Genomic DNA, 25,360 nt, shown 5'->3' with positions numbered 1-25,360 from the left:
GCCTTTACAGAATACTTATTGACTGGTGAAGCTAGTCACTGGTGGACAAGCATGAAAGCCATCCTGACTGACGCGCAGAATCCTATTAATTGGGAGGTTTTTAGAGCAAAATTTTACGAAGAGTATTTCCCAGACAGTGTGCGCTTTGCTAAGGAGGTGGAGTTCCTTCAATTGGTGCAAGGCAGTATGTCCGTCTCAGAATACACCAACAAATTCAAACATCTTGTCCGTTTCAATACCATGGCTACCAGCGAAGAATGGCAATGCAGGAAGTTTGAGAACGGGTTGAGGAGTGATATGAAAGTATTAATATCCTGCCTGTGTATCAGATCCTTCCCTGCTATGGTTGAGAGAGCAAAGGTGCTTGAGAAGAACATTGCTGAGGCCGAACAACATAAGAAACAACAAGTGAGTAGGGGTCCGGTTTTGTCCAGAGGTGCATCAAATGTGAGAGGGTCCCCATATACTCGTCCCACTCAATCCTCTGGCGGATCACAAGCTTTGGTCACTTTGGCCAATCTGGACAGCCGAGAAGCTTAACCTGTTATCAGTGTGGAGGACCACACTATCGGTGGGCTTGTCCACAGTTGCCAGGAGGAAAATATTGTACTCGTTGCAGACAGAATGGCCACTTGGAGAACGAGTGCAATATGGGAGGACGTGCGGCAATGAGGCCGCCGAACACTGGGAGAACCCAACAAGGGAGAGGTGGACGTGCGCAAGCCACAGGAAGGGTGTACGCAATCACTGGTGCTGAAGCTGCTCGTTCAGGTACACTCATCACCAGCACTTGCATGTTGTATGGAAAGCCTTGCTGTGTACTGTATGACTCGGGGGCAACTCATTCCTTCATCTCGAAGGCGTGTGTTGAGAAACTAGGAATAGTGGAGAGTGAATTACAGTTTGACCTGGTGGTGTCAACCCCAGCGGCTGGTGGGATCAAGACGTCTACAGTTTGTGTAAGATGTCCTATAGAAGTTGAGGGGCGTAGATATAAGGTCAATCTCATTTGCTTACCCCTGCAAGATTTAGAAGTAATTTTGGGGATGGATTGGTTGGCTACCAATCGGATCCTCATTGATTGTGGGAAGAAGGAGTTAGTCTTTCCAGATGAAGAAGAGGAAGAATTGTCAATCACTCTTGGGCAGTTTAAGGAGGACATCATGGAGGGAGCAAGCTGTTTCCTTATCATGACGTATGAAGGCAATGAGATAGAGCGTTCATCCAATGTTGATACCAGTGGAGGACGAACAGTAGTGGATGAATTTCCAGATGTTTTTCCGGATGAAGTACCTGGTCTACCTCCCATCCGTGAGGTAGAATTCACAATTGATTTGGTAACCACTGCTGCACCCATCTCGGTTCAACCATACAGAATGGCACCAGCTGAGTTGGCCGAACTCAAGAAACAGATTGAAGAATTGATGGACAAGAGGTTTATCCGTCCAAGTGCTTCACCATGGGGAGCACCTGTGTTGTTGGTTAAGAAGAAGGATGGCAGCTCACGGCTATGCATTGATTATAGGCAACTTAACAAGCTGACCATCAAGAACAAGTATCCACTGCCAAGGATAGACGATCTTCTAGATCAGTTGCATGGTGCGTGTGTGTTTTCTAAGATTGACTTACGTTCGGGCTATCATCAAATTAGAGTGAAAGAGGAGGATATTCAGAAGACTGCTTTCCGGTCTCGATATGGTCATTATGAGTATGTGGTGATGCCCTTTGGAGTGACAAACGCACCTGCAATCTTCATGGATTACATGAACAGAATTTTTAGACCGTACTTGGATAAGTTTGTTGTGGTGTTTATTGATGATATCCTCATTTATTCCAAGAGCTTTGAAGAGCATGAAGACCATTTGAGAATTGTCTTGAGCGTGTTGAGGGAGAAAGAGCTGTATGCCAAGCGTTCAAAGTGTGAATTCTGGATGAAGGAGATCCAATTTTTGGGGCATGTTGTTTCTGCTGGTGGTATTGCAGTAGATCCAGCCAAGGTGAAGGCAGTGCTGGATTGGGAGAGTCCACGTTCTGTCACGGAGATTAGGAGCTTTGTGGGACTCGCGGGCTACTACAGGCGGTTTATTGAAGGATTTTCTAAGATAGTAGCCCCTCTGACTTACCTCACCAGAAAGGATCAACCGTTTGCTTGGACAGATAGATGTGAGGAGAGCTTCCAGGAATTAAAGAGGAAATTAACGAGTGCTCCTGTGTTGGTCATTCCAGACACGGCTAAACCTTTTGAAGTATATTGTGATGCATCCTATCAAGGTTTGGGCTGTGTACTGATGCAGGAAAGAAGGGCAGTGGCATATGCTTCCAGGCAGTTAAAAATTCATGAGAAGAATTACCCCACACACGATTTGGAGCTAGCAGCAGTCGTGTTTGCATTAAAAATCTGGAGGCATTATCTGTATGGTGCAACGTTCCAAGTGTTTAGTGACCACAAGAGTCTCAAGTACCTCTTTTATCAAAAGGAATTAAATATGAGGCAAAGGAGGTGGCTTGAATTCTTGAAGGATTATGAATTCGAACTGTTGTATCATCCTGGAAAAGCTAATGTGGTGGCTGATGCTTTGAGTAGGAAGGCTGTAAGGGTCTCTGCAATGATGGTGAAGGAGCTGAATTTGGTGGAAAGCTTTAGAGATCTAAGGTTGCAGTTCGACTTGGGAACGGACGTTATCAGATGCTGTAATCTTAGAATTTCCAGTGATGTGTTTGATAGAATTCGGATGAAGCAACGTGAGGATGAAGGACTGGTGAAGATCTTGAGCGTGCTCGGTTCGGATCAAGCCAAAGAATTCAATGTTGGAACGGATGGCCTATTGCGTTACATGGATAGGACGTGCATTCCAAATGACAGTGAGCTGAAGCGGATTATAATGGAGGAGGGACATCATAGCCGTCTTAGCATGCATCCTGGCATGACTAAGATGTATCAAGACCTTCATTTATCCTTCTGGTGGCCTGGTATGAAGAGTGACATTGCACGTTTTGTGTCCTCTTGCTTAACCTGTCAAAGAGCCAAGGCTGAACATCAAAGACCAGGGGGATTGCTGCAGCCATTGGAAATCCCAGAATGGAAGTGGGACAGCATCTCCATGGATTTTGTGACTCATCTGCCACGTACAGTCCGAAACCATGATTCAATTTGGGTGATTGTGGATAGATTGACTAAGAGCGCCCATTTCCTGGCTGTTAATTTAAAGATGTCCATGACAAACTTGGCCAAATTATACGTTAAGGAGATTGTTAGATTGCATGGAGTTCCTTCAAGTATTATATCAGATCGGGACACGAGATTCACATCTCGTTTTTGGCAGTCATTGCAAGGAGAATTGGGAAGCAAACTGCAAATGAGTTCTGCTTATCACCCTCAGACGGATGGCCAATCTGAACGAACCATCCAGACTCTTGAAGACTTGTTGAGGACGTGTGTTATAGATCATATGGGAGTATGGGATGAAGTTCTGCCGCTTGTTGAATTCACATACAATAACAGCTTTCAAGCAAGCATAGGAATGGCACCGTTTGAAGCTCTTTATGGAAGAAAGTGTAGAACTCCTTTGTGTTGGTTCCAAGAAGGTGAGACTGCATTAACCGGACCTGAATTAATCCAACAAACAACCGAGAAGGTGAAATTAATTCAAGAACGATTGAAGACGTCTCAAAGCAGGCAGAAATCGTATGCTGATAAGAGAAGAAGACCCTTAGAGTTTGCTGCTGGAGATCACGTGTTCCTCAGGCTGAATCCAATCACTGGAGTGGGGAGAGTTCTTCGTCCAAAGAAGCTATCACCTAAGTACGTTGGACCTTATCAAATTCTGAAGAAGATTGGATCAGTTGCGTATGAACTGGCTTTACCACCTCAACTGTCCAACCTTCATCCAGTCTTTCATGTTTCACAACTCCGGAAATATATAGCTGATCCATCACATGTACTGGAGTTAGAAGACATCCAAATTCGCCCAGACAGGACACTGGAGATGCAACCTGTTTGTGTGGAAGACAGCCGCACCAGACTCTACAAAGGCAAAGATGTTCGTCTCGTAAAAGTGGTGTGGAATGCAAAGACTGGTGACTCAACATGGGAGGTTGAAGAGGCTGTGAGAGAATTATACCCGCACCTATTTCCTGGTAAGCCTTAGAATTTTCGAGGACGAAAATTTTTTTAGTTAGGGGGAATGTGAAACCCTGATAAATTAATATATACAAATCCATTCTCTGATCACACTTTTAAATGCACTGTGCCACGTCAAATTCCACTCTTTTCCTCTCTGCATGCACTAATGCCATCTGTCACGTGGGAAGCTTCCAAAAGCTGTAGTGGAAATCAGGTGGCAGTATGTGAGTGCACCATCGTTTGACGAGGAAGAGAAAAACAATTTCTCTGAAAACACTTCTCTTCCTTCCATGCAATCTTCTTCTTCCTCAAGAAATTCTGGCCTTCCATCTTCTCTGCATTCTCTCTGAACTCTTTCATATTCTCTCTAAGATAACTCACCTTCATCTCCTCCAATCTCATTTCAGACACCGTAGGAAACCTCTCTGCACCGTGAGCATTCTTCTGAACCGAACAGAACTGAGAACTGAACTGGTAAGTTCTCGTCTCTGCACCTTCATCTATTTAGTTCATGCGAACCAATTTCTGGTTGCATGCATGAGTTATAGGTCTGAACCTTATGTCATTTTGGTTTATTAGATTTAGTGAGAATCTTGGAGTGACTCGTTGGGTAGAAAGCCATGAGAGCACTAGAGAAACCATAAGCATTTGGGAGTTCACTGCTAGACCAGGTAAGGGAAGCTTTAGTAATTTAATTTAATACTGGTTTGATTGTATGAAAGCAATGAAATGTACTGGAATGTCTGAACTGCATGAAACAATTTCTGTTTAAGTGTGCATGAATGAGTATGGTTGCATTGGATGTATATTATAAATATCGTTGGAACCGTATGCAGAGAATGAGATGTATGAGTTGTAATGTGATTGATTTTCTGTATGGTTTGGAATGAAAATGATTTGAACTGTATGTTGATGATGATATGTTTGAACTGGAAAAATTCTGTATTGATGAGATTGTAATATGAATTCTGTAATGTATGAGATTTATGGTGAAGATGAAATTTTTAAAGTTCAAATCATATGAAATCTGTGAAATTATCGTGTTTGAAAAATCTGGAAATTTTATCTTCTCTGATTGATCATGTACGCTCGTTGTCGAACGGTCTTATACCGTTCGGTTTCCCTGGAAAATCACTTAGAATAAGGGTTCTTTCATTTGGAAAGGACTCTGATTAAGAACGAGCGTTATTGGTGTCAAGAGTTAAGTGTGAGCGTTCGGCTTGGCTTAGCTTGTACCACGATTGAAAATAAATTGAGGTATAGTTAGGACGTTCGGTTTTGTTTACCAGCGTTCGTCATAAGCAGCGCTTAGTATTAGACTGAGCGTTCGTCCAAAGGAACTCTCGGTCTTAGATTGAGCGTTCGTCCTAGTTAGCGTTCGGTCTGATACCGAAAGTCCGTTCAGATGAGCGTTCGTTCTATTTGGTGCTCGGTCATTGACCTAGCGTTCGTCCTAAGGAGGGTTCAGTTTCTACTGAACGCTCGTCCTTATCATTGCTCGTGAGCGAACTTCACAGCGTTCGTTCAATTTATTAATTAACGTTCGGTCTTTGACTGGCACTGTTCGTTTCCGAATTTACTAATGCTCTGATTATTTATTTGAAATCATTTAAACTGTGATGGTCCTTTTCATTTAACCTCAAGTCTTTATACTTAGAATTTTCCTAAGTATTATTTGGATCTTTTAGACTCAATTTCAATTAAATTAGTCAATTGTCTCAACGTCTGTGAATGAATAATGGTGCGTTTCTTTTGTTCAGAAACGTGATAGCAGTGTACTGTAATACAATCATCTGAATCTATTAAATGATAAACTTTGTTTAAATTTAGAGAGTGGAACATAGAATGAAAATGTGAATAAGAGAACTGGTTAATATGTGCGAATGGTATTTGAATGAATTTTATGGGATTGGATTGTGAATGAGCGTTCCAAGGAGGAACGTCTCCATGATGTGAATATGAGAAGTAGTGTAGTATGACCATGGTAAAGCTGCTGATGGCTGTTCATCCTGATATTCCGTGAGTGCTCATCCTCATGTAGAGGGGAGTAGGTCATGCGTGGGAATGGCAGGAGGCCCTAGTCCTACTGAGTACTTTGGACTGATAGGGTTAACCTCGGGTGGCAGCTGTTGAGTGTATCCCAGTTACCACACCACCCGGGTGCAAGAACGCCTGTAGATACATGGCTTCATACAGTCCGGACAGTCTTTAATTATGAGAATTTGGATAAGCTACTGTATGCGAGAAAATATATCTAATGTTGTATGAAATGTATGATTGATTTACTATGTTAAAATATGTTGATTGTATAAATTAAATTACCTAAGCTTACCCTTGCGTTTTCCTTGTGTTGTCTGCTGTTTCTGTATGTCCGTCTTGTCAATGCAATGATCATCCGTTGTGGATGTGAGCAGATAGTGAGGCACCTCTGGAAACAATGCTGGAAGAAGAAAATTTGGAGGATGCCAACTTGGTAGAAGTTGAAGTTAAAGCTGAGCAGTAGAGTGCTCGTTCCGTAGTAGCTGTTAGATTTTCTGTACTGTATTTTGGAAGTTCTGTATATAGTTTTGCAGTACTGTTCATCCAGAATTTGTTATAATTTTGATAGATCCTGAACGCTATAATTGTAGTACGTTCAGTTTTAAATTTTGAGCAGCTGTTGTAAATATTAAGACTGCACTGTAATTTCTGTAAATGTGATTAGTTCTGATTAATGGTAATTACTATTTATTGGGATGTTACAATGACAGTATAATAATCATCACATGACATATTGAAAAAAATTTAAAATGTTAAAAATTCAATTGATCATAAAAATTTAATTAAAACTCAATTAAAAATTTCAAATTTATTAGTAACTCAAAACATAATAAAATCTATTTTATTTTGTTTTACTTCTAGAAGAATATTAAGAAGAAGAAATAGCTTACCTGAGACTCACTGTAGAGAAAGTAGTGCCTAAAATTATTACCCATAATTGTAGCAATCACCAAATTATCATTCAAAGGTCTAATCATTTAGAAAAGTCAAAATTATAATCTACATAAACTGCACATACTGTAATTCATTTTCAATATCTCACTAGATAAGTTTTCTAAAGTCCGACAAATTATTCTTTGAAAATGTCTAATGTATTGAGTTCTGTAAAAAACTTTCATTAAACTCTCAGGTGTGTTTACTTTGAAGGTTTTAGGTTGTGCTTATTTGGAAGGAATGATTTGAAAAAAAGTAAGTAGATTGATTTGAGGAAATTTGAGAGTAAATTAATTGTTGTTTATTTGAGTGGATTTGGAAGTGAGTATAATGGATTTGAAAGTAAAATTTGTAAAAATTAATGTAAGATTTGACGATGTGACAAATTAAAAATTTGTTTCATTAATAAAAAATGAATTATTAAAGTAATATAAAATTATAATTGTTATTATTTATATTATTATTATTATTATTTATATTATTATTATTATTATTATTATTATTATTATTATTATTATATAAGTATGAAAATTATCTATCAAAGACTAAAGATAAGATTCACTTATCATTTCTTTCAAATCTTCACACCTCCGTGGTGATTAAAGAAAAACAGAATCATGCTAATCATTCTATTTTATTTCTCACTAATATTTGAAAGTAAACACAATTTCTTTTTTAATCCATATTGTCATTTTGTGTGAACAGGACAATTTCTTCAAACGAACAAAACCTTAAACACCTATATAAAAGATAAAATTATCTATCAATCTTAGTTATTTTGTTAATGTAAATAAAAAGATTTATTACTTAGTTAAAGAGCTTAAGTCTTTTCTACTTTTTATAAATAGATAAACTTTTACTTTTGTTTCTATAAAATTCATTTTTAATCTATCAAAAAATTAAAATTAGTATTCTTAATCTCTAAAATAATGTTAAAATTTTACTTTAATATATATGTTTTTTTCTTCTAAAAAATGTATATAGGAAAGAAGTCTAAGGCTGAGTCACATTAAATGTCATTAATTAAAGAGTTCTTAAAAAGATAGAAAATAGAGTCAAATATTAAGACATAAATGAATGTGAATACTGTCAGCAAGTGTCCCTACTCATTAATGTCCGCCATAATAATCCTTGCTTGTGGGTCTCTTTTCTTTGCATTAGCTAAAATACAAAGATTAACACTACAATTGAATTTTAAATAATATCTTTTGTGATTTTCCATGACTTAATACAACTTTATAAATTCTTATGAATACTCCACATATAAAACTTTAAAAATATAATTGAAAATATAAAAAAATTATAATATATATACAATAAATAAAAGAATCCCATTGTATAATATTATAAATGAATAATAGTTCATAATTAAGTGTAGGATTTTTTATTTATTTTTTTGCATTTTATAAAAAGTTTGACTCCTTCATTATTTTTTAAATTATTTTTGCGATAAAGTTGTATATGATACAGCAAGTTGTATCTTACTAGTCACTGAAGAATTTTGGGGTATAGTAGTAGTTGGGAGTATGGTATTTATTAGAAGAGAAAAAAAGTGTGATAAATTTTTATTATTAAATTGTTAGTATAAAAGATGAATTCAGGCTCGTGAATTAACAAATTAATAAATTTTATCTATTGTTTTAAATTTAGAAAAGTAAATTATAAATACAAATATTTTTATAAAAATAATGATTGCAGAAAATATTACAAACTAGGTTTTTATAGAAAAGTTGAAATAAAGCCAAAAAGTAGTTAGTTTAGCTTTAGTGTGAAAATGGATGAAGATGAGTGGCCAATTTGTATCATCCTTTCACTTCACATCACTATTCACTAAGTGGACCTTTTGCGTGTTTAAAACTTATATTTTTGTCCGGAGTTCAAACATTTCAGAGGGCAAGTTTGATGAAATTAATAAGAACAATTATTGAAAAAAAGAAAAAGAGAAAAACTTCAAAATTAATAGGAGCGTGTATTTTTTTTTTTCAAAGAAGATAGGTGACACTTTGCATTTTGACTCTCTTGTCCTTGTTTACCATTAATATATATATAATAAAATAATAATTCAAAATAATTATAATTCAAAATAATGATAATTAAAAATAATAATTTATATATATAAGATAAATAATATAATATATCATAGTAAAACAAATAAGAGTTGAATATATTTTTAATATCCCAACTTTACTACAAAATTAAAATTCTTTTATATTCAAAACTTTGATCTGACTTCTTAATTTACATTTAAGATGAAAACAAAATTTAAAAATTGAAGAGTTCAAAAGATTTAATGATTTTTTTAACAATAGTAATATAATAACATAATAGTACTAACATAATAATAATCAAAATTAAAATATAAAATAATAAATAAATAATTGAATAATGACATCATTAATAAACTAAAATAAATATTAAAAAAAATCAATTTATTCAATATAATTGTATTTTTAATTGAAGTAAGCTCTAAACTATCATTTACAATTTTTCATTTCAAGTTAAACACAGTAACTAAGAGTTTTTAAATTCTAAATTTTGATTAATTCAATCTTTATTTAAAATAATTATATACAATAAAATTTATCAAAAATATATAAATAAGTTAAATAAATTTTTATTAAAAAATCAAAATATTATTGTGTAAGTTTATAAAATAAAATAGTTATATTAAACTGTAATTATATTTTTATAATCTGAAATTAATATAATAAATATATGAGGATAAAAATACCAGTTTTGTGATCTGTAACATCCCAAAAATACAGAACAAAACTATATAATAGAATAATCACATCTAATAATATTAGAGACCAGTCTTACAAGATAAAGAACGTACACTTGTAGCCGAATGACCTTACAGAAAGACAAGAAAGTTAAAACTGTACAAAATAAGTAAACCCTGACCGAACAGTTTACAAAAAGACTATACCGGACGGTCATACAAAAAAAAAGGGAAAAGATGATCGAACGATCATCTTACAACTAAACTAAATATACTCACCGAACGGTTCTACTGTTAGGTCTTAACTTCTACCTCAACTAAATTTTCTTCTTCCAGCGCTTCTTCCAGCAGCTCGTCTCCTTCTGCTCACATCCACATGGATGATCATTGCAACAGAAAGACAAACGAACGTACAAAACAGACAAGACAGGAAACATAGGGTAAGGTTATGTAATTCAATTCAAGTATCAACATACATTTCACACAATTCAAAATAAACGAGCTAGTTCATTCACTTATACATGCAAAGCATAAAACTAGACTCTGACTGTCCGAACTATATGAACTCTGTGTAGCTACGACGTTCGTGCACCCGAGTGATGTAGTAATTGGGATACCCTCAAGAGCTGTCACCCAAGGTTAGTCCTATCTATCCAAATTAACCATAAGGACTAGGACCTCCTGCCATTCTCACACATGACTTACCCTTCTCTACGTGAGAACGAGTAATCACGGAACATCAGGATGAATCACCAGCTTAGCATGCCCACATTCATACTTTACCAAATTTCAATATCCATTCATGAGATATTCCTCCCCGGAATACTCATTCATAATCATACTCATTTCATCTACTTTATATTCCATCATCTTTCCTTTTCAAACTTCAATTTGAACGAAGATCCCCTAGGATACCAAATATCGAACGTAAAACTTCAACCCCTAACGAGACCGAACACTTGGATTGAGACCGAGAGGTTTCCAGTTCCAGAACAGATCAAACCGAGAAAGAGAGTTACTATCAGGGTTGGGAAGAGACCGATTTCAATAATATTTCTCAAGATTAAAAGGATCGAACATTATTTTCAAAGTGAATTTAATGAACTGACTCATGAGCGTTTAGACTGAACATCTTAAAGCCTAGGCCGAGTACTAAGACTCTCGACCGAAACCAATGGAGACGGACACTGCAAGACATTCAAAGGATAGTACTTAAAAGAATGATATGAAAAAAACGAACGTTATAAATACTTAGCTTATTTATGAGTTTAACATCAAGAAAAACCGAATGCTAGTCAAAGACCGACCACGGTAGAGAGTGAACCCTATTGAGTTTGGATGAACGCTCTTATTATCAAGATAGAGTACGGAAAAGAGAACGAGCGCTTGGTGTAAGACCTAGCATTAAATCGTACGAGCGCTTGGTGAAAGACCTAACACTAAATCGTACGAGCGCTTGGTGAAATACCTAGCACTAAATCGTACGAGCACTTGGTGTAAGACCGAGCACAACTTAATTTATAGAATAAGGCGATAATTATACGATATCAATTAACTAGTGTTCAAGAACGAATGGACATACTACTACATTTGAATATACTTAAATTTATATCAGGATGCCAAGGAATGAATATCCTTGGTTAAACGACTATATACAAATTTTACTAGACGAAGACGCTCAGTCCTCAACAGAAATTGTTTCCAAATGAAAGAATCTAGTTCTAAACGAGTCCTCGAGAAAAACCGAACGATCAAAGACCATTCAGTAATGAACATACATTTTCATAGGGAATTTCATACTTAGAATTATTTATCTCAATTCATTTCTCAAGATCTATCTTCATAATTTCATACATCCATATCATAGTAAATTTTCATACAGCCAAAACATAGCAACAATCATATTTCATATTAATTCAACAACTCAACGAACATACATACAACCCAAACAAACATACAAATCAAATTATATAAGCTTCCCTTACCTCTGAGCGTGACCGAACGTTCACAGAGACAGAGTACAGTTTCACCACTACAAGTCCTTCTACCCTCAACGCTCAACAATTTTCCAAACTAAACCAAGTAAAACCAAAATGCTATTAGAACCTCTCATTTTAGAAGAGTGATCAACACATGAAACCATAACTTGGTTTGCATGTCCAAGAAAACGCACGACTAAGTGAAGAGAAGAACTTACCAGTTCAGAACCCAAAACTGATCGGCTCAAACTGAAGCTCTTGACACCGGAGGAGTAAAAACGATGCCTGAATGGTGATCGGAGGAAGAAAAGGTAAGAATTCCTTAGAGAGAAGATGAAGGAAATGTAGAGAGAAGAGGAGAGAATGGAGTTTTTTCAGAAATCTGGGGAAGAAGGATGCATGCAGAGAGTGGCGTGAAATTCTGAAAATCAAAGTTTTCCTTCCAACATCAAAACGAACGTCCACTCAGCTGCTCACACCTGCCTTCCAGTATCTAAGTGTCGGACCCCCTTTTTGATACATGTAATCCACTAAGACGAACATTGAGTGGATTTTAATGGTTCTTACATGATCGTTAAAGGAAAGAACTAAAAGGAGCATATAATAATGATACTAACTTTTGATAGAAAGATCATCTTATGCTAAAGTGAAAACTAACCATTGGGTGCCTAAAGCTGTTACATTGAAACAAAACTAAACTAATAACTGAAATTAGGTGCAACTGATTTGCAATTACTAATTAACCCTTTATCATTTAAGTTTATTTAACAAATGAAAAATATCCCGACAATTTTTTTACACTAATATATGTGATAGCTTATGTTCATTTCCAAAAAAACTTTAACAACCTTTTTGATAACTTTAATACAATAATATATATGATAGCTTGTGTTTCATTTCAAATACACGGACAAAAAAATAGTGAAAATAATCTGATGTTAAATTATTAAAAATAGTTGTTAAAATATTAAGTTGGTTGACAAACAGTACTGTATGGATGCATTAGGGATATAGACGTCATAGCCCTTCGTTTTTACCGAAATATGCGTAGAAATCTTCGTCACTGTTTTTGTGTATATATATATATATATATATATATATATATATATATATATATATATATATATATATATATATATATATATATATATATATATATATATATATATATATATATGTATGATTTCTACACGCATGATAATTCTTGAGTTTCAGGAGAAGAAACTTTGAGTATGGCTTCTAGTTTTGAGGTTGATTGTGGCTCAGACTCAGAGAAAGAGAAGACAGAGAATGAAGAGTGTCCGGTGAAACAAGTGGAACTGACTGTGCCTAAAACTGATGAGCCGAACATGCAGATTCTGACGTTTAGAATGTGGGTTCTGGGGGTTCTTTCATGCGTGTTGTTGTCCTTTGTGAACCAGTTTTTCTGGTACAGGACGCAGCCTTTGCTTGTTACCTCTGTTTCTGCTCAGATTGCTGTGGTTCCTATTGGCCACTTCATGGCAAGGACTTTGCCCACACGTGTGTTCTTCAAGGATACAAAGTTTGAGTTCTCACTCAACCGGGGACCTTTCAACATCAAAGAACATGTTCTCATAACCATCTTTGCCAATTCTGGTGCTGGAACTGTCTATGCAACTCATATTTTGAGTGCAGTCAAGCTCATGTATAAAAGAAAGCTTGATTTCCTTCCTGCCTTACTAGTCATGTTAACTACTCAGGTTTTCTTCACTACCTTTCATATTTATTACTCTTTCTTCCTCTTTATAAAACAGATTCAAAATTATATTACTTCAACCTTCCATCTGTAATACTTTTTTATTAATTGTTTTCAAATCAAAATACCTGTAATTAATACCAATGAAAAAATTGTATTAACAAACATTTGGGTATGATCGATCGTAGGAATTTTGGACAGATTTTGTTGAGTTATATTAATTACTTCTTTAGTCTTAACAAATCTAGGGATTTACATATAATTAATATTTCTTTTGTACTTAGTAACTTGATGTTCAGATACTCAGAATCAATTGTATTCAATCTTGTTAAAGTTATGTCAACCTAGGGAACACGGTTTTAAAGTCAACTCTTGGATAATTATGTCAACAAAAACATGCATACTTTGTTTGTATTTCAAGTCAGTTACAAGGTCAGCTTTTAACTTATAAGGAATTTCATTACCATATGACTTGTTTCTATTCTATTATTTGGAGACTGAAAAAATCCTCTGGCCCCTGCCATGTGAGAGAAGATGAAAAGTGAAAGGAATATATTGAGATTTGAATCCCAAGGCTCTGAAAATTGTAGCTTAAAATTGGAAAGGCGGGTGTGTTCTTTTGGGTGTATTTGGAGGAGATGATATGGGGGAGATGATTTGAATGGATTTGAGTGGATTTGAGGGTAATTTTTTAGTTGTTTTTTTGAGTGGGTTTGTGGTTAATTGAGAGTGGATTTGGAAGTAAAGTTTGTGAAAATTAGTTTAGGATTTGATTCATGTGATAGATTTTAAAAATTAATTTAACTGGTAGAAAATAAAGATGACCAAAATGCCCCTTTTTATAAAAGTATTATAGAATGTTACTTTGTAATGTTATATTTAATTGTAGAGATGTTTATAAAGAGAAAAAAATTATGAATAATTTATAAAATTAATGTTTAAAAATTATAAAAGTTATAATGTAGTAAAATGAATGTATTTTAAAATGTAGTATTAAATTGTAATATAATTTAGTACGAATACGGAGAAGCCACTGTGCAAGGCAATACGCATTTGGAATAAGCTAAGCTCTGTCACCTAACCGGTTATGTGAACCTGTGACCGGATACGTGAACCTGTGACCGGATACTTGAACCTGTGACCGACCGGATACGTGAACCTGTGACCGACCGGATACGTGAACCTGTGACCGGATACGTGAACCTGTGACCGGATACGTGAACCTGTGACCGACCGGATACGTGAACCTGTGACCGACCGGATACGTGAACCTGTGACCGACCGGATACGTGAACCTGTGACCGACCGGATACGTGAACCTGTGACCGACCGGATACGTGAACCTGTGACCGACCGGATACGTGAACCTGTGACCGACCGGATACGTGAACCTGTGACCGACCGGATACGTGAACCTGTGACCGACCGGATACGTGAACCTGTGACCGACCGGATACGTGAACCTGTGACCGACCGGATACGTGAACCTGTGACCGACCGGATACGTGAACCTGTGACCGACCGGATACGTGAACCTGTGACCGACCGGATACGTGAACCTGTGACCGACCGGATACGTGAACCTGTGACCGACCGGATACGTGAACCCGTGACCGGATACGTGAACCCGTGACCGGATACGTGAACCCGTGACCGGATACGTGAACCCGTGACCGGATACGTGAACCCGTGACCGGATACGTGAACCCGTGACCGGATACGTGAACCCGTGACCGGATACGTGAACCTGTGACCGGTTACGCCTCCGTGTAACCGAATACGTGCAGGGCATATCAGTCTTTCTATGCCATTTCATCGCAAATCCGCACATCTAAGGCGAGATGACTTAAACAGTGTATTCTCGCAAATCAGCGCTTTTACACCCGACCAAATCCTCGCAAATCAGTCCAAAAGAGCAACGCTGTTATTCTAAATCAATCCTCGCTAATGCACGTAAACAGAAAAATCAGTCCAAACGAACATCGCCTTAAAGAAATCACTTACTTTTCACTAATACGCTAAACAAAGTTTGAAAAGCTTAGGTTGGTTTTAAAAAAGACCATTTAATGAGATTACATTATTCTAGATAAAAATATTTGAAGTTTTAATCAATATTCAGTCCTGTGACATGTCCCAACAAATCTGTTGTTTCATTTTTATCTGGTATTATTTGGAGAGTGATGATTCTCCTACCCCCCAAATTGCATGTGTGGAAGCTAGAGTAAATGTCAATTCTGGACAGTCTTAGTTTCTGTCTTTTCTATCATCTTAATTGTAATTTCGAGGGATCTGGTTTTAGTCACACATTCACCAGAGATATCACTAAAATAGATTAGATAAGTGATAAGTGATTTCACCTGACAAGTGATGTGATGGAAAATATAGCCATAGAAAGAAACTGAGATAGAAGTGAAATGAAAGAAAAACTACTATCATGCATAGTATTGTCCTATTTAGTTAGGGATACTCAATAATGTTGTAACATTCTTAGTTCCTAGAATATGTAGAAAAGATTGTTGCAAAGCTATTTCTTTTCTTTGTCATGGTATTAATTCCTGTACTGTATTAATGTTATGGACTTGTGTGGAGTATTGTCCTAAGTTATGCTTTGTGATTCAAATTCAGGTTCTGGGGTTTGGTTGGGCAGGACTATTCCGGAAATTTCTAGTTGAGCCAGGGGAAATGTGGTGGCCTTCTAATCTGGTTCAAGTCTCATTATTCAGGTGATTTTTCTTTGGATTGTTAGCAATACACTCTTAAATATACCCTTTCTATTCATCAAAACTGAAAATCTCAATTAACTTCAATCATCAATAGAAAATGTGCTAAATGAGTGTGCTGCTAGCATTTTTTATTTAGATAGTTATGCAACAATGCTGATTCAGTACATTAATGCAGTGCTCTGCATGAGAAAGGCAAGAGGCCAAAAGGAGGCACAACACGAACCCAGTTTTTCCTGCTTGTCTTGGTCTCAGGCTTGGCTTACTATGTGTTTCCTGGCTATATGTTTTCAATGCTGACATCTTTCTCTTGGATTTGTTGGGTTGCCCCCAAGTCCATTCTTGTCCAACAACTTGGTTCTGGCTTGAAGGGTCTTGGAATTGCATCATTTGGATTTGATTGGTCTACCATTTCTTCTTACCTGGGAAGTCCATTAGCCAGCCCTTGGTTTGCTACTGCTAATATTGCTGTTGGGTTTTTTCTTATAATGTATGTGATGACACCAATTTCTTACTGGTTTAATGCCTATCATGCCAAGACTTTTCCAATATTTTCAAGTAAGCTGTTCATGGGAAACGGTTCCCGGTATGACATTTCAACTATTGTCGACTCCGATTTCCATCTTGATCGGCAGGCCTATTCAATCAACGGGCCTGTGCATCTCAGCACATTCTTTGCAATGACATATGGCCTTGGATTTGCAGCACTTGCTGCTACCATTGTGCATGTTCTCCTCTTTCATGGGAGGTAGCCACTTTGTTCACCATCATCTGATTTTATCATCAATTTGACATGTGTTTGTATGTTATTACTGTTAAATGTTAGCATAACCAAAACAGTGAAATTAAACCTAGATATTTTATCCCCCCCTCACTGCTCTATGAAGCTCCTGAATCATTCTGAACTTCTTATATTAAACACCTTAAACTTCAAGTTTGATTTTGTCCAGAAAATGTTATATGTTCCCTCTACAGAAACTTTTTCTGTGCTAAACTGAATTTCCATGTGCTTATATTATCAATTACTTTAATTCGTTATGTTTGAAGTGAAAATGTAAGTATAAATCAAGTATCACTTAATATGAAAGTCTGCACAGGCCCGTACCCTGTTCCAATTAATTTTCTTTTGTGAAATGTGCTGTCTTTCGAAATTTCAATTTCATTAACAATTATCATATGCGTCCTACGCAGGGAAATATGGAATCAAAGTAAAATGGCCTTTGGAAACAGTAAAAAAATAGACATACACACAAGACTCATGAGAAGATACAAATCAGTTCCAATGTGGTGGTTTTACATCATTCTAGTAGTGAACATCGCTCTTATTATATTTATTTGTGAGCACTACAAGGAATCACTCCAGTTGCCTTGGTGGGGTGTGTTGCTAGCTTGCGCAATTTCCATTTTCTTTACTCTTCCAATCGGAATAATAAATGCGACAACAAATCAGGTATCTCAACAATTCACTTACTGAGCTTGCTAATTTTACAATGGTGCTAAGGAGAATTTTCTAAGACCCCATCTCTTTGTTCTTAACAGCAACCCGGTTTAAACATCATAACAGAATACATAATTGGTTACATGTATCCAGAGCGCCCTGTGGCTAACATGTGCTTTAAGGTGTATGGCTACATCAGCATGACTCAAGCACTAACCTTTTTGCAAGACTTCAAACTTGGACACTATATGAAGATTCCTCCAAGAACAATGTTCATGGCACAGGTAAGCTGTGATTCCTCTATCATTTTAAATGTGAACCTTTAAGAGTTGATACACATGCTAGGAGTTAGTTCTTATTTGAAGAAACTAAATCTGGTTGCAAATTTCACTGTACGTAGGTTGTAGGAACAGTGTTATCAGTATTTATATACACAATAACAGCATGGTGGTTGATGAGAACGATCCCTAACCTTTGTGACACCAACATGTTGCCTCCTGATAGCCCTTGGACTTGCCCAATGGACAATGTGTTCTTTGATGCATCAGTTATATGGGGTCTTCTTGGACCACGAAGAATCTTTGGAGACCTTGGTGAATATTCCAAAGTGAATTTCTTCTTCCTTGGTGGAGCTATTGCTCCCTTTCTGGTTTGGCTTGCTCACAAGGCTTTTCCTGGGCAAAACTGGATAACTCTAATTCACATGCCCGTGTTGTTGAGTGCCACATCAATAATGCCCCCTGCAACAGCTGTCAACTTCACTAGTTGGATACTGCTTGCATTTCTCTCAGGGTTCGTTGTATATAGATATAGACAACAATGGTGGAAACGCTGCAATTATGTACTGTCTGGTGGTCTTGATGCTGGAACTGCCTTTATGACAATCTTACTGTTTCTTGCTTTGAACAACAACAACATTTCACTTAACTGGTGGGGAAATAATCTTGAAGGCTGCCCCTTGGCTACTTGTCCCACTGAGAAAGGCATTGTCGTTAAAGGTTGTCCCATTCACTGATTATTATTGTATGATAGTGCAAGCAATATACTCTGACAATAGCAGCCACCTTTCAACAAACTATTTTTGTTGGTTAAAATTTGTTAAAAACTACAAAGTTAGAGGTGGAAATCTTAGATTTTATTGTTTGGCTATCTTGAGTTGGTGGAAATCTTATACATGTGAAACTTATTTGTCAGGATAATTTGATGGAAACTAGAAAGTGAGAAGCCACTCACGTGGTCTTCCGAATTTAGTTTTCGAAAGTGCTAAAATGTTAACGGTTTAACCCACATGAAAGGATAATACTTTCCGATACGCACTAAAACCCTTAGCCCACATGAAAACTAGCAATAATTGTGGTTGATTAAATCGATTATTTACTACCCTTGACCAAATAAACAGCTGAAGAAAACAATGAATGGCACATCCGCTGAAAATTGCGACTAAATACTACTTCATTCGACAAAATGTGGTCAATCTTCATATCTCTGCGCTAGATATTTGGGTATACAATGAGACTTGGGTCGCATTATTGGTAATGTTAAGACACAAACCCTAATAACAAGGGTTGTTACATAAGAAATTATATAAATCGCAATTAAATTTCCATGTCATGTTAATCACTAACGTGGTAGTACACTAGCTATCTTTGATGACCTGTAATTTTCACTCCATATTGGCATCCACTTAAGTTGTTAGCAAGATCACTCGAGCTTCTTTGGCGAGTATGACAAATCTTTTGGAGCGCTTAAACAGAGGAACCAAAAAAGTTGAAATTAGGTATATTTAAACCTAATTATTGGATTATCAAAAGCATTGAGATGATGTTTTTTCGATACAGAGTCATATAGTAAAAATGAACGAGATGGGGACTCAATCCACCAGGGATAGATAAGTTAAGAAGGTTGATTCACTCACCCATATAAAAATAAAAAGTATAAAATATTTGTCAACTTCATTGGCACCCTTTAAACATCATCATCAATTGGGTATTACTCATTGACAACAATTTTCTTCTAAAACATTCACAATCAGAAAACAATGGTCCAGAGCATCGTTTAACACTTCCAAACGAAGCGACCTTAACCTTCTCTCCACTTCAACTCACGGATCAAATATGTCCTTCAAACCTTAACACCAGCACCAACTTTCTCTTCAACTTTGCTTCATGTTTCAATTTTTTTCAAGGCAAAGAAATTACAGTTTCAATTTAGAATAGTGCTTTTTTAAAATATAAGCAAATTCCAAATCAGTTCACCATAGCTCGTCAAAACTTAGCTTAAAATAGTATAACCCGAAAAATTAAGTGAATTAGACCAGTTGTAGCTCATAATCAACAAAAAACTTAACTTATTTAACCCAACTCAGCTCAAACTTGTAGTGAACCAAGTTGGCTCAGACTCATTGTGACATGTCTACTAATAATGCAATGAATAAACTACACTTTTTTCAACAGCCAATTTTCTCTCCAGTCAAACACTCTACATCATTTGCGATTGTTTAAGAAATTGTGGTGATGCAACAAGTATCAAATGGCATCAAGTTTGAATCAACTTTCCGAGCATGATTGCAGTATTCATTTGAAGTCCGAAAGTAAACAAAACTTCGTATTTGTTAACACGCAGAGTGTATTCCACGTTACAGGAAATCTACATAGTACAAAGAGCACTCTGTAAAACAAAACTCTTTTCTTTACTGTTTATACCGTATAACAACAAACATACAAGTTCGCATATGATCCCTAGATCTAGATCAAGGTCCAGAAAACAGGCATCTTAGTAGTACGCATTGAAGCTCTTACAACATCTTCAATCAAGTCGCTCCATCTACAACGTATTATAGAAAATAGATGATGAGGATGCATCAAATATCAGAAGAACCAACACCAAAATAAAACAATCAGAAGAAAATATATTATGAAGCACTGATGCAATAGCGGGTACATTAAAGGGCAAGAACGAGACATTACATCTACTGATTTCTTAATAGCGATATGAACAAGAAGGAAAGCATATATCGATCATACCTTCCAAAGACCATCATTGAGATAATGCAAGTTGTCAACCCCAATTCCTTTGTTGATTGCTTTTCTGAAACCACATAAATATTTAACTTCTTGAGTACAAGAATCAACCAAGGAAAACTAATATCAGCAAATAAAAAAGTTATCTTTATTTTGACATCATCGACTACTTTTTATTCTTTAATAACAAAAAGCAAATGCTATGGCATGGATTTAAGTAACACTATTGATATTATAGGCAGTAAAGTGATTGCTTCAGCTTTAAGCCTTCAAAATACAATGTTGAATTTTCAGTTGAGCTGGAGATAATATGATAGCAGACCCATCATGATCAAACTTGGTTTGCGTTAGAAAGACGGGGAAAGGCCTGCAGCTCATTAAGGGTCAATTATAAATTGTAGTCTGTAGACCAGTAACTGCAGAAAAATACAGTAAATAGTTTAGGAGGGGGGGCGGGGGGCAGGGGGCAGGGGGCGGTAGGGCATAGAAATGTGTTCTAGAAGCCAAGGAAAAAATTGTTTGGGGAGGTAGTTATCCCCCACCTAGACAAGTAGGTCCACCCTTGATTGCACATGAGAGATCATACGCTCTTAATGAGATATGGCAAAAAAAAACTATTTTGATCTTAAACTTTCTCTTAAATGTATGGTAGAAGAAGCAGGTTCCAATTGACTGAGGAACCTACATGACCCAAACCAAACCAAAAGTAAAAACACGGATTGAATTGGGAGGTAAATTAGTACAAGAATATAAATCTAATTTAAGTCAAGTCAACTAAAGAGCTTGAAACTCATAAAAGCCAACCCAATGTGTTTCTATATATGCCATACGAAAAATAATAAAATTCACTCCCATATGAATCAAAGATAAAATTCTATTAAATATTCTCCTCTCTACCCGTCAGTGACCTCTCATGGGCCACCCATCAAAATGCAATCATCATAGCTCATGCTACAAATTGTTGACATGTGATTCATTTGGATGAACTAGGGATTTGAGTAGAATGTTGGAATAAATGGTTGCAATTAGTTGCAGAGAGCAGCATTGCTGAGTTGATGGTGGTGGGTGTGGAGAGCTTGAGAAGCACCCATCTCAGGCTTGAGATCAAGTGCAACTAATAGGTGAGTAGTTTTGGTCGTATGGCGGAGTTGATGAAAGTGCAAGGAGTGCAGAAATGTGGGATGTTAGTTGGTCTTACCAGACGAGGGTATTCTACTGTGCTGCAATTTGTTACTTTCTCAGCTTTATCTTACAAAATTTGTCTACAAAATTATTGAAAAATATGGCAACCACATGATCATACATAAACCAACTTGAATTTGATTGCGTTAGTTTGGTTTGTTCATCCTTGAAAATTTTTAAAGCCCAAACTAGCCCAAATTAAACCTTTTTAATAGGTTTTGTCTCATTATGTAGTAAACCCAACCCAACCACAAACCTACTTACATGTTTATATATTTTAGCAGAGTATCCATTTATTTATAGTGAAAGAATTCATACTTAAATCATTCAAAAAATTCCTCCAACCAAAGGACGGGATAAGAAAAGTCTCTTACATGTCTTTTGCTGACATTTTTGTAAAGCCAATAGCAAGAGCATGCTGTTTTCCTTCAGCCATAATCGCCTAAAAACAGATTAATACATGGTGTTATTATGACTAATATAAATTCATTAGAAAATGCTCACTTTGTGCATTATAATCAATATATGTATAAAATATAATGGAAGTACCACAGGATATTCTGCTCCAACATCCTCATCCAAGAAACCCCCAGGAGACGTAAGACCGGGACACATTATGTTTGCCCCCGCCAAGACAAATCTAATTGCGCCACGATCAACTTGTAACTTCTTCATTATATTTGGATCTAAAAGGAAAATATTTAACAACCTATAATTTTTCCACATAATCCATTTCAATATCTTTTCATCATATGAGCTGTACCCAAAGTCAGCTGCATCCTCAATAATTTATTATGTAACATTGAACATTTGAGATGTAAAAGACATGCAATATGCAGTCAGTTAAAAATCAGGGAAATGTTCACAATTATTATTATTAGACAAGTTAAAAAATGCGTGAACTATACACTTACATTGATGGAGAAGTCGCAAGGTGGGCATGTATGGTCCATCACGGACACTGAAAAACAAAGGCACATTGTTCACAAGAACCAGGTTGAGATGGTTCTGACTACAAGACCATGGGAGAAAAGCAATAACCAGTTAGCAACCATAAAAGATATGACACAGCAGAATGCACAACAAAAAGAACCATAATCAAACCATTTAGCAACTATAAGAGGGGACTTCTTGGGAAGTATATCATCCAACACAGGTTCAAGGCCTGGATACTGCAGAGAAGGGATTGCAGTTAGTATACAAGCAACAACAAAACTAATGAGACCGAAAATGAATGTTGTTATACAAGGTTAAACCTCTTCTGCAATACTTTGCCGTATTTTTCGTTGAACAGAGGCCTTCACTTGGTTCTGTGCAGACACATCTTCGCCTGAAAATCTGGAGAAAAAATTACATGTAAATCTGAAGATAAATACTGGAAAATCAACGTTATAATAAACAATTGTTGGAGGGAACAGTAGGATCACGTTCATGGACATGAATTAGAGAACATGTTTTACAGGAATTATCGAGTAGTTGGGGGAAGGTGATACTAGGAAAAGAGGGCATTGGGGGTTCCAATACAAAATAATGTTTTAGGGTTTATAGCACCGTCCCCGCCATCAATGGTGCAATTGGCAACGAAACCCCGAAAAATATCCATAGGAAAAACCCATAATGAAAAAAAAAATAGAAACAGGTTTTGAATCACATCAGAATATAGGAAGAGTGATTTAACAGTTATGTCTGTGTAGAGCGAGTAAGCGTACTTTTTGAACATTTTCTGCAGCGTTTAGCTTCGGAGTGAATCTGTCTCTGACAGGAAAAATTGTAGAAAGAGAGAGAAGATGCAAACGCAACCGCGCATCTCTTACTGGTGTTTCTGTATTTGGACCATTCACACTAAGGCCCAATACCATTTGCGCCTTTTGGTCCATATCAAGCATTCACGGGCTAAGACCTAGGATTTCTGCACATTATGCATAATTGGGTGTTTTTCCTCGCACCTTTCCTGTACCTCCAATTATTTCAAAAATGTCCAAATTGTCCTTAGTAAAATATTTTAACTAAAGCAAAGTTTTGAAATGGATGATGATATTTTAACAACTAAAAGTTAACTTTTTAACAATAACTACATGTCAAAAGTTTATTGGTTCATTTTAAATATTTTTAAACATCATGTTGTATTCTTCTATGAGTGGAACCGAATATTATCAAAGCAGGAACTGAATCCCCTTCAACCTTCTTCCCTCTTCTTTGTCTTCTTCATCTTCAACCTCTCTCATCTTCATCTTCAACCTCCGTTCTTGGTCTTCATCTCCAACAACATGCCTCCAACCAATAGATAAAACACGTTCTTCATTTATGGGTTCTTCATTTATTATTAAGCAAATTTGGAATTGAATAGTTTGGATTTTGAACGTGGTATTTTACAAAAAAGTTTGAGGGCATAACTGATATGTTACCTGAAGTAGTTCCAAATCCGAGCAAATACGTGAGTTAACCAAAACATGCAAATCCCACAAATCGTCCTAAATTCGTCTTCGCATATCCGTTCAAAAGAACTCGAATAATCCCGCAAATCTACGCTTTCACTCTCTCGTAAATAGTTAAATCAGCTCAAGTGAACAGAGCCTAAAAGTTAACAACTTTTTAACAATAACTACATGTCAAAAATTTATTGGTTCATTTTAGGTTAAACCCATTCGGAGGTCATTATTTTCGTGGTTTTGTCCTACTTACATCCCTGTCTTTTAAGTTTTGTCAATTAGGTCCTTAATATTGGAAAATTGAAAGAATTAGGCCCCTGCCGTTAAATCAACTTAACAGAGTTAAGTTTTTACTTACCTATAAGGGTGACGTGGATAATTGTGGAGACGTGGCGTGCATAGACCCTTATACCTGGGCTTTTATTTGTATGTGGCATTATCTTAAACAAACATTTGTAAAATTGAGGTTTTTGTGAAATATTTTAAAATTAAGGTTAATTGAAAATTGAATTGGGATTAAAATTGGGAAGAGAAAATCTGAAGCTGAGTGTTTCGCAAGCATAGGTGAAGTCCTTAGTATAGAGGGAATTTGCTAAATTAGGGCATTGGAGCTTCGTGATTGGAGTAAGAGTTGTTATTTGAAGGTTGATGTGCAAGGTGAACAACAACAACTTCAAGTTTGCGACCACTAAATCTGGTAGGTGTGGAATCTGATGTTAAGAAGGAAGGAGTAAAATAAGTTAAAGCTCATGAAGTTGGGGTATCAGGAATAAGTGAAGAACGCCCTGTACCTGATTTCACATCCCCAAAAGACACGCACCAGAAAAAGGATCTTGTGAGGAAAAAAAAGAAAGCCCTTAAGTCTCAAGGGGCTGAAGCTGAATCAGAACCAGAACCAAAGGAGTCCAATATCACAAAGAACCCTCAACAGTGCACCCTGGATCTGAAACTTGTTCTAACCATGCATCTGCACTTCGAGGAAAAATTGAAGAATGCCCTGGACCTGAAGGGGCAGAATCCAGTGATGGCAAGCCACTTGAAACGTCAGTCCAGAGAA

The 25,360-nt window shown here is 36.4% G+C and overlaps 2 protein-coding genes across 2 annotated transcripts; one reads left to right on the top strand and one right to left on the bottom strand.

Annotated features, from left to right (window-relative positions):
• Positions 1–12,994: 12,994 nt before the first annotated feature.
• On the top strand, positions 12,995–18,821 carry LOC124820062 (oligopeptide transporter 6-like). Its single transcript, XM_088106676.1, has 6 exons — positions 12,995–13,518; positions 16,140–16,237; positions 16,413–16,982; positions 17,426–17,684; positions 17,774–17,956; positions 18,073–18,821. The coding sequence occupies exons 1-6, from the start codon at positions 13,030–13,032 to the stop codon at positions 18,685–18,687; spliced, it is 2,214 nt and encodes a 737-aa protein (XP_087962802.1). The 5' UTR covers positions 12,995–13,029; the 3' UTR covers positions 18,688–18,821.
• Positions 18,822–20,263: 1,442 nt separating this feature from the next.
• On the bottom strand, positions 20,264–23,739 carry LOC148203914 (pseudouridine synthase and archaeosine transglycosylase (PUA) domain-containing protein). Its single transcript, XM_088106675.1, has 8 exons — positions 23,584–23,739; positions 23,131–23,212; positions 22,979–23,046; positions 22,789–22,886; positions 22,424–22,560; positions 22,249–22,316; positions 20,696–20,759; positions 20,264–20,495 (listed from the first exon to the last, which is right to left on the bottom strand). The coding sequence occupies exons 1-8, from the start codon at positions 23,592–23,594 to the stop codon at positions 20,478–20,480; spliced, it is 546 nt and encodes a 181-aa protein (XP_087962801.1). The 5' UTR covers positions 23,595–23,739; the 3' UTR covers positions 20,264–20,477.
• Positions 23,740–25,360: the final 1,621 nt, after the last annotated feature.

This window comes from Vigna umbellata, chromosome 2, assembly GCF_029865625.1.
Source record: "Vigna umbellata cultivar VRB3 chromosome 2, Vumbellata_1.0, whole genome shotgun sequence".
NCBI lineage: Eukaryota > Viridiplantae > Streptophyta > Magnoliopsida > Fabales > Fabaceae > Vigna > Vigna umbellata.
The sequence above is the reverse complement of the archived record's forward strand: the minus strand, read 5'-3'. Positions and strand labels throughout refer to the sequence as shown.

Bases quoted from the DNA above. Each gene is read 5' to 3' on its own strand.
- LOC124820062 (XM_088106676.1), top strand. From the start codon at position 13,030: ATGGCTTCTAGTTTTGAGGTTGATTGTGGCTCAGACTCAGAGAAAGAG. The intron at 16,983-17,425 runs GTAGCCACTTTG...CGTCCTACGCAG, and splicing joins GTTCTCCTCTTTCATGGGAG to GGAAATATGGAATCAAAGTA. The intron at 17,957-18,072 runs GTAAGCTGTGAT...CACTGTACGTAG, and splicing joins GAACAATGTTCATGGCACAG to GTTGTAGGAACAGTGTTATC.
- LOC148203914 (XM_088106675.1), bottom strand. The intron at 22,887-22,978 runs GTTTGATTATGG...ATGGTCTTGTAG, and splicing joins CCTCTTATAGTTGCTAAATG to TCAGAACCATCTCAACCTGG. The intron at 20,760-22,248 runs GTAAGAGACTTT...ATGTGGTTTCAG, and splicing joins AAAATGTCAGCAAAAGACAT to AAAAGCAATCAACAAAGGAA.